General features: G+C 36.2%; 1 protein-coding gene across 1 annotated transcript in view; it reads right to left on the reverse strand.

Moving 5' to 3' along the window:
• plcxd1 (phosphatidylinositol-specific phospholipase C, X domain containing 1) overlaps positions 1-10,512 on the reverse strand; it is a 92,753-nt gene that overhangs the window by 47,142 nt on the left and 35,099 nt on the right. Inside the window, exons 2-3 of the mRNA XM_037675028.1 lie at positions 9,081-9,223; positions 8,860-8,988 (exon numbers count right to left, since the gene is read on the reverse strand). Coding sequence (XP_037530956.1) covers positions 8,860-8,988; positions 9,081-9,223 — 272 coding nt within the window. The remainder of the gene's footprint in view (positions 1-8,859; positions 8,989-9,080; positions 9,224-10,512) is intronic.

Below are 10,512 nucleotides of genomic sequence, written 5' to 3' on the forward strand. Positions count from 1 at the left end.
GAAAGACTCAGGAGACCCAACGAAGACGACCCGACGAAGAACAAGACAGAACAGGCGGCTTATATGCATAGACAAGACGAGACATAATTGCAGACAGCTGGGACGAGACACGGGTGGTAACAATGGAAACTAATGAGGGAGCACGAGGGAACAAGACACAAACCGGGCCACAGAAAAGTACCATCCTTACACAACCATTCACTCTCTCACTCACACCTAGGGACAGTTTAGAGTTACCAATCAGCCTAACATGCATGTTTTTGGTCTGTGGGAGGAAACCGGAGTACCCGGAGAAAACCCACGCATGCACGGAGAGAACATGCAAACTCCGCCCAGAAAGGCCCCTGGACCGGGATTTGAACCAGGGACCTGCTCGCTGAGAGGCAGCAGCTCTACCAGTTGTGCCACCGTGCTGCCTGAATAGTTTTCATTTTATACTACTGTATTTCTATCTTAACATGTGATTCTTGACCTGCCATTGTGTATCTGTTCCTACCAAACCCAGCCGGTCAAAGCAGATGGTCCTCTTGTCCTGATCCTGGTTCTGCTAAAGGTTTCATCCTCATGAGGGAGTTTTTCTTTCCACTGTCGCCTTCATGCTTGTTCAAGATGAGAGTTCTGTGATGGAGTTAAAGCAATCTGCTCCTCATATAAATAATGTAAAGCTATTATTTTATAGATGAATGTTTCTGTTCAGTCCCTGAGATGACTTCTCTTGTGACTTGGTGCTATAGAAATAAAGTGAAATTAATTGAACACGTATCTTGATTGTATGTTCTCCACTGACAACGTTTAACCATTTTTTCTGATGATTTTTCACAAATTCCCTCTGACTGCAAAGCGTCCAAAAAGAAACCTGCAGCTCTGCATGTAAAGGGTTCACACAATCCTTGAGTTTGCGACCCATTTGCAGGCAGGCGAGCGAGGCAGGAGTTTAAAATAAAAATGATTTATTCTAAACAACAAAACAAAAGGCTGGCGTGGCAGCAAAACTTACAAAAACGAGCAGGCAGGCAAAACAGGACGGGTACAGATTCAGACGGAGGAGGACTGAGACGTCTGTGCATAAGAGAACAATGACCGGACCAAGAGTGGAGGAGAGAAAGGCTTTTTATAAGACAGAGGGAGAGTGAGTAATGATTGCACCTGGGCAGGTGGCTGATGAGGGACACGTCTGAATGATTGAGACTGGAGAGACTGGAGAGGCAGACTGAGGAAGTTTGACTAGGAGGTGGAGGGGCGGTGGTTGACAGCGACGTGGGAAATTTTTGAAAGTGTGAAATTTTTGTTTCCATATATATCGTTTTTCTTTTTGAATTTGGTGGTTGGCATAAACTGGAATGTGACTGGATCGGGATGACTACTCAGGTAGATTACAATGAGGATATGGATTTTGATGAGTGGACTCCGGTAGGTAGAGGAGGAGGAAAAGGTAAGGGCAAAGCTTTGAGAGATGACAGAGCTTGGCAGCCATAGTAATAAGAGAAGCCTTGAAGAGTAGTTCAGAGGATGAAACAGACTGGTTAGAAGGAAAGTGATAAATGAGGAATTTAAGGTCGTACTTGAATTCAAGAAAGAAGATGAGAACATGAATCTAAGTCCTGTAGCAATATCTAAAGATATAAAAATGAAAGTAGGTGAGGTGGAGTTTGCAAAAATGCTGCGTGATGGGAACCTGTTGATCAAATGTAAATCTGAAGAACAACAAAATAAAGCTATGCAGATTGGTAACATTTGCAAAAAGGTTGTTAGTAAAAGGAAAATGATTGGAGAAAACAAGGTGTCACGTGGTGTTATCACTGGTATTCCACTTGAAGAAGATCTGGAAAAACTTAAAAGAAATATTCATGATGTAGAAATATGCAATTTGAAAAGGTTGTTAAAAACAGTAGCTGGGAAAAGGATTGAGAGTCTCTCGGTACTTTTAGAGTTTAAAGGCGAAGTTCTTCCTGATAAAATAAAAATTGGTTTCATGTGTTTTCCTGTCAGGCCTTATATCCCTGCTCCTCTGCGCTGTTACAAATGCAAAGATACGGTCACATTGCAGCAGTGTGCAAAGGGAAGCAAACATGTGCAAAGTGTGGTGGAGATCATAGGTATGATGAATGTGGGAAAGATGTACAGTTGAAATGTTGCAACTGTGGAGGTCAGCATAGTGCAGCGTACGGGGGATGTGAAGTAAGGAAGAAGGCAGCAGAAATACAACATATTACTTATGCAGAAGCAAGAAAAAAGAGCAGTAGGCCTACAGGGAAATCCTCAAGTCCCTCCTAGTCCAAAACCTGAATCCAGTCAAAGAGCAATGTCAGGAATGGAAATCATAATGGATCGATTAATTCTGTTCATGGCTGATGTTATTAACTGCACTGATCAAGTGAAGCAAAAAACTGAAAAGATCAAAATCACAGTGAAAGGTGCAGAGAAATGTCTGTGTGAGAAGGATTTATCTCGGGAATCGATCAATAAAAAGCTGGAAACAGATGGAAAACTGGGTGAAGGAAGAATATCATGATTATTCTTCAATGGAACGCAAGGAGTTTATTAGCTAATGGTCAGGAATTTAAAGGATATTTAAATAATTTGAAAAGAAAACCAGACATAATTTGTGTTCAGGAGGCGTGGCTCAAACCAGAGTTAGATTTTGTGATAAAAGTGTACGACAGTGTTAGAAGAGACGGAGGAGGATGTATAATATTTATAAAACAAGGAATACAGTATAGATATTTAGAAAAAGGAATAACACTAGAATGGATATCTGTAGAAATTTAGATTAATAAAGAAAGTATTAAAATATTAAATTTTGATAATCCCTGTAAAAAACTTTATTTATATAAAATGGAGGAAATGTTTAAAAGTATTGAAGGAAAAGTAATTTGTTGTGGACACTTTAATGCTTACAGTACTTTGTGGGGTAGTAGTAATGATACTAATGGAGAGGTGGTGGAAGAAATAATGGATCTAAAGAATTTAGTTTGCCTTAATGATGGGGAGGGGACAAGAATCAATATTAGAAATGATCTGAATCAGCATTAGATTTAACTTTAATCTCAGAGAGTCTAGCTGGGATCAGTAATTGGCAAGTATTAAAAGAGTCAACTATAGGAAGTGATCATTATCCTATATTCATTGAAACTGGTTTGGAAATGGAAACATTTGATAATGAAGGTGTAGAAAGATGGATCTTTGGAAAAATATAAAATAAGTGATGAAGAAATGCAAATAGTTAATATTGATTTAGATATTGACAATTTAAATCTTTCTATATGTGAAGCCATTTTAGGTGCTGCACGTGAAGCAATCCAAAGAAAGAGGAAAATATAAGAAGAGAGTCGTACCGTGGTGGACAAAGGAATGTGATGTAGCAATAAAATCTCAAAATAAAGCTTTTAGATTGTTAAAAAGAAACCTGAACTTTCAGGATATTATTGAATATAAATGGTTGCAAGCTCTTGTTAAAAGGACTGTAAAAAATGCTAAAAAGGTTTATTGGGGAAACTTTTGTGATTTGGTAGGTAGGAAACAAACATTTCAAAAGTTTGGGGATGATAAAACGAATGAATGGGATTAGAAGAGAATATGGATATCCAGTTGTGAAGGATGGAGATGTTACTACTGTAACAGAGGAAGAGAAGGCAAACATGTTGGTCAAACATTTTGTTCAAATCCACAGTAGTAGTAATCTAAGTACAGATGAGAAACAGAGGAGAAATTGTACAATCAATGAAAATATTCATTTATTAAAAGAAAATATAAGATCCACTGACTTATTAAATGCTCCCTTTTCTTTTTCTGAACTGAATAATGCCCTTAGGAAATCAAACAACTCATCTCCAGGAAATGACAGTATCTCTTACATTATGATTAATCAGCTTAGTAATTCATCTAAAAAGGTTTTACTGGAATTATATAATAATATCTGGGAATTAGGCTTTTTACCTAAAGCATGGAAAGAAGCAATCATATTTCCAATCCTCAAACCAGGTAAAGAACGATCAAACCCAGCCAGTTATAGACCTATAGCTTTAACTTCACATTTATGTAAAATTATGGAGAGAATGATAAATGAACGACTGACTTACTTTGTTGAGAAGAGGGGATATTTATCAAGATTCCAAAGTGGATTTAGAAAAGGTAGAAACACTATGGATCCTGTTTTATGTTTAGAACATGAAATCAGGAAAGGACAAGTTAATAAGGAGAGTGTGGTGGCTGTCTTTTTTGATATAGAGAAAGCTTACGATATGATGTGGAAGGAAGGTTTATTAATAAAACTAACAAAGATGGGAATAAATGGTTCAATGTTTAATTGGATAAAAGATTTTTTACAAGATCCATCAATACAAGTGAGAATAGGAAAAACATTTTCAGAAAATTTTTTGGTTGAAAATGGAACTCCCCAAGGAAGTATATTGAGCCCACTGTTTTTTTTTTCTATTATGATTAATGATATGTTTGAAAATGTGGAGAATGGAATGGGGTTTTCTTTATTTGCTGATGATGGGGCAATCTGGAAGAGGGGGAAAAAAATTAAATTTATTGTAAAAAAAGACACAAGAAGCAATTAATGAAATAGAAAACTGCTCCTTTAAATGGGGATTCAAAATTTCTATAGATAAAATGAAGACTTTATTTTTTACAAAGAAAAAAAGTATCAGAAAATGTAAAATGTAAAATATATAATCATGATTTGGAAAGGGTAAAGCAATTTAAGTTTTTGGGTCTATGGTTAGATGACAAACTTACTTGGAAAGTGCGTATTCAGAACATAATAGATAAATGTAAGAGAGTGTTAAATGTAATGAGGTGTTTGGTGGGGAGTGAGTGGGAGCTGAGAGGAAATCACTGAAATCAATATACACAGGTTGAATTAGGTCCTTATTTGATTATGGCAGTAGAGCATTTGGGTCAGCATCAGATACATTACTCAAAAAATTAGATAATATTCAGCATCAAGCCTTGAGATTATGTACAGGTGCCACCAGAACAACTGCAACATCAGCTTTACTGGTGGAAATGGAAGAAATGCCACTTCAGCTTAGAAGATTACAAAAACTTTCAACTTACTGGTGTCATTTAAAAGGTCATAATGAAAATCATCCATGTCAAGAGATTTTAAAAGCTAGCTGGGAAAAAGAGAAAAAGAAATTAAATTCATTTGGATGGACTGTAGAAAACATTATAAAAGATTTAGATATATCTCACATAAATATTAGCCAAACAGTTCCTCAGTCTCCAGTTCACCCATCTCTTTTAACTAATGGTGATGTTGATCTCACTTTGTTGGAAAATCTTAAAAAAGAAAACATTTCAGATTCTCATTCAATACAAGCATATTTAGATAGTAAGTATTATGGATATGTCCAAATTTATACAGATGCATCAAAAAACTCAAATAACAGTAGCGGGGTTTCATTCATTGTTCCAGAGTTCAGTTTCAGAACAGGTAAAATAATTACTGGTGTAGTCCCAGTTTACACAGGAGAGATGATGGGAATCATTTTAGCTCTGGGATGGATTGAGGAAGTTCGTCCATTAAGGAGTGTAATATGTTCTGATTCAAGTTCTTCATTATACTCATTGAAAAATAATCATTCAGACAGCAGACCTGACCTTTTATTAGAAATTCAATTGTTAATTTATAGAATTCAAGCGATGGGTTTATTAATTACATTTATATGGATATCATCACATATAGGAATAAAAGGAAATGAGTTGGCAGATAAATATGCAAAACAAGCAACAAAAAATACTTACATTGATATACTGGTACCATTCAGTAAAGGAGAAATCAAATGAGTTATTAAACAAAAGGTGAAGGAAAGATGGCAGAAACAGTGGGAAGAAGAAAGAACTGGCAGGTGGTTTTATAACGTTCAAAGGAAAATTGGTGCGATGAGGAGAACAGGACAAACAGAAAGGAGGAAACAGTCATATCCAGATTACGTTTAGGCCACACAGGATTAAACAGTATGTTGTTTAAAATGGCAAAACATCCTACAGGAAAATGTGACTTTTGTTTCCAAGAAGAGACAGTGAATCATGTTTTATTATTCTGTCCCAAATATTCAGCTGAGAGAAAGAAGTGGCAGGTAGACCACAGGACAACAAAATACAGCTGAATATACAGGAGCTGTTGGATAAACTTCTCACTGCTGAACATGTTGTTTTTTGTTAAACTACCTTAAGAAGACGGGAAGAATCGAGAGAATATAGTTTTTTTTTCTTTCTTATTTTATTATTATTATATTTAGTTAATTATTATTATTATTATTATTATTATTATTATTTATTTATTTATTTATTTATTTTAGTTAAAACCTGTGTAGTAATTATTTAGCATCCCAATCCACACTCCATTCCAGTAGATGGCGGTAATGCACATCTAAACGTTGCTTGTGTAGTGAACTAGGCCTGATGTCAAAACCTTGACCTTAGGACCTTATGGGACAGAAACTGTCATTTCATTGATTTGAATCCAGAAATACAGGTTGACCCATCCTGAGACTTTCTTTCTTGAATTAATCAAGTAAAAGAAGACTACTTTCTATTATCATTACTATTTTACAAATGTTTGATAATCAAATTGTGTTAGTTCAAACAATATTTAAATGTTGAAGTGAACTACTCATTTTTAAATCAACTGTGAAACAGTAATAACGATTTTTAATCCTCATTCAAAGAAGAAATCAGGTTAATGATGAATTGTCTGATTTTCTGTCTTCAATGAGCAAGTGTGTAAGTTGGTCAAAGTTCAAGTTTCGGTCAACTGCAAGTTTACTGAAAAAGAAATGTCATGTTTAACTTTTACAGCAAGATACTAGAGAATTGACTCCACGAAGTCTGAAGTTCTTCATAATATCTTTTGTCTGTTCTTAAACAATCTTAATCTTTTTCCTTGACTTTTCATAACACCTTACATCACAAAACACACCTCTGTTTTGGTCCCAAAACCAATCAGAAACTCCCAAATGAACCGGAAATAGAGCTCTTTAAATGTTGGTACTTTCTAGTTCAACCCAGTAAGTTTTTAGTTTAGTTTTTAGAAGAGTTGCTGTAGATGAAGAAGTTCTGCAGGAACTCGGCAGTTCCAGAATGCAGAATGCTGGAATGTAGCATGCTCAGTACATCTGCCACTAAGCTGGACGAGAGAAGTTCAGAGGAATTATGAAGTCTGTTCTGGATGATCTCACGACTCCCGAGGTTTAGCTGTTCTTACGGAGACGCTGAAAAGTGGCTCGAAGTGGAACTTTACGCCGGAACTGACATATCTTCAGAAAGGTAAAAAGTCGATCTTCAACCAAAGTGTACCGTTGGGTTAAGCTGGTCCAAAGGAGCGTGCTGTTCTGGTTAAAACAGACAAATTCCCTCACACATCTCTCTCAAGATAAACTTCATCTTTCCATCTTTAAAACTCTTCTATCAAGTAGAAATTAATCCAGATATTTTTAGAAATGTCTAAAGCAAAGTTTTCAACCACCGCCGTGTGGTAATGCCTGTTGTACTACTGGAAGTGAGAACAATCGCTGTATTGTTTACTTCCTGTAAAACTGATTAATAAGCTGTCGTTATTTTCAATTTTTGCCAATTAATGTAAATGTGTGATGTGTTAAACTTGATTCTGTTAATAAATGACCCACTGTCGTTGGTGAGTCAAAGATAATTAACGTCTCACGTCCACATTTTATTAAATTCAGATGCACGTCATTATACAGTCCAGAAAAATGAAAGAATCCGGTTAATTTATGAATATATCTCATGCATATGTTCATCTACACTTGCCAACCGCCATAAAACACAAGAAGAAGAAGAGGAACACTGAGGAGTGAGTGGGAGGTGACCGAAAACAGAATCACAATCACACAACATTATAAAGAGCAGAATGACAAACGCAATAAGCAGAGAAGGGGACGACAGAAATACCAGACAGCTAAAGGACAGACTGTGACAAGGGTGTTTTCCTTCAGGCCAAATTAAGATTACCGACTGGTCATTTGCTGACACACCTACTGGACTGATTAACATGTTGTGGAGCCGACTAAATTAAAAAAAATATGGATGGATGGATGGATATTTGGTGGTGGCCATCTTGTATTTTGATGTGGTAACACGACATTTGATACTTGTCTTTCTTACGCCCAGATGCAGCCACTCAAAGTGGATGTTGGCACATGGCTTATTTTTGACTCAATAATTTGAGGAAACTAGCTTTAAGCAATATACAAACTAGAAAGCACAGTTTTCCCAGTTTACTGGGGTGACCAGTTTTACATACACAGTATATACTGTATGGGGTGGTCATCTTGGATTTTGACGTGGCAACTTAATTTATGATATAGTAGACCCTTTTTGCGCATAAATTCAGCCACTCACTAAAACTGAAGTTGGCATGTTGATTATTTTTTAAGTTATCCAGCTCACAACAGGAACGGACATATACTGTATGTCATTACTGTTGAAGGGGAAATTTTTCACAGCTTCTTTGTAAATGTACCCTAAGCTGTATGATATACTGCTACTAAGTCATAGCACACATTTCCCATTACACCGCACACTTTAAAGTTCTTTTGAATGGGTTTTACTAAAACTGCCAGAGAAAATTTTAAAAACAGCAGAATACTAATATAGGTAGGTGTAGGTGCATTGGCACCCTTAATTACACTCACAATACACAAAAGTTTCTGCTTTGCACTTCCCTAATTTTTCTTTAATTTAATTCATATCATTAAAATATTAAGTATGGGTGTTTGCTTAACATGGTTTCACTGTTTTTGTTTTTTACATTTATGCTGTAGATGCAAACTTAATTAGGAGCATAAAATATCCTTTGACATTATTGGCGTCTGTGTGAAATAACTTTACCTCGACGGTGAGGGTAGTATAAACTCCGTGGTAGAAGTACAGGTCGGTAGAGCTGTCGTTGGGTCTGTGTGCGATTCTTAGGTCACAGTATCTGACCCCACAGTCCAGCTGCTGCTTTATGGTGTACTCCTGCATGACAAAGGATGTACAAATGGAGTTATTATAGTACAAATCCAGATTTAAATCTGTTTTCGACAGTGTGACAAGTCAAGTTTCACTACTTGAGTTATTGCCCACTTGTACACAAAGGGGCGAATGAAGGGCTTCATGTATTTGTCCAGTTTTTGAAGCACGTCTGGCTGCATGGGGTCAACAGGAGATCTGTCGTTCATATCCAGGCAATACGTTATTGCATTGTGGCTACCTGAAAGGAGCAAAGTTTAAACATTTAATCATGACAGGACATACTGTACATATTTGAAGCTACAGCTGCGCTGACTTGGAATGATCGATATGTTGTAATTAAAGCAGCACAACTGTAGTCAAATCAATTCAGTTTATTTATATAGCGCCAAGACACAGCAGAAGACATCTCAGGGTACTTAATGAACAGAAACATTCATAAGCATAAAAAGTAAGTTAATAACATTATTTATCTGAGGAGCAGACTGCTTAGAGTCTAACTTCATCACAGAACATCTTGAGCAAGCTTAAAGGCCACAGTGGAAAGGAACAACTCCCTGATGAAGAAGAAAGCTCCAGCAGAACCAGACATCAACTGGTGGTTTGTAAGCTCATTCTGTCCAGTCTGCAAAAATTTACATTATTAATGAATCAATCTGACACAAAGATCAGTCCACTTCCTCACAGCGTATGACTCGAGTAGGATACGTGCACAGTGATAAAAGTAGCCTGTGGAGTACATCATGACTCTCTGGCTGTTTCACTCAGATATCCCCACTATTCATTAGTGAGGAAGCCATGTTGGATTTTGAGGTTGAAGCTGGTCAGTACGCAGTCTTTTTATTTGGCGTTCTGCCAACATTGCACTTGGAAAACTCCAGAATGCCAAGACTATGCACAACATTTTTCAAACTGAGCCTATTCAAAACATGTGTCAACAGACTCCCACCTCAAAACACCTGAACTCACTTTTTTATTATTTTCAGGTTGAAAACGCTTATGTTCATTATTTTTTTTAAATAAATTTATTACTATTATTTGGCATCATAAAAAAATGTCTACAGTTGTACATATTTATGTAAAGTGATAATCACAACCAAAACTTCTCAGTTATAAAGCTAAAGTAAATTATTATCGAACAACTTTGGAAAATACAACTCCAATTTCAAGAAAACTGGGGACGTGTAATATATATATATATATATATATATATATATATATATATATATATATATTATACACACTGTACATATGTAGATTGACAAATCACACCTCACACCTTAACAGTAGGGTTTTTATTTTCAATACTTTATTTAAGCGTTTTTAAATGTGTAAAACATTAATAAAACATTAAAAAAAGAGAACAACATGTCAATATCCCTACTCGACCCACCCCAAAGTGGAGAAAAAATAAAAATCAGGAAAGCAAAACTGTACAAAAGCGACTGGACTGACAGATAGTGAAATGTGGCAACCTGTTAAAATGACATGACTATGCAGAATCTAATAGAGGCACTGGCATGGTGCCCA

This window comes from Nematolebias whitei, chromosome 3 (genome assembly GCF_014905685.2).
Source record: "Nematolebias whitei isolate Nwh7 chromosome 3, NemWhi1, whole genome shotgun sequence".
Classification (NCBI taxonomy): domain Eukaryota; kingdom Metazoa; phylum Chordata; class Actinopteri; order Cyprinodontiformes; family Rivulidae; genus Nematolebias; species Nematolebias whitei.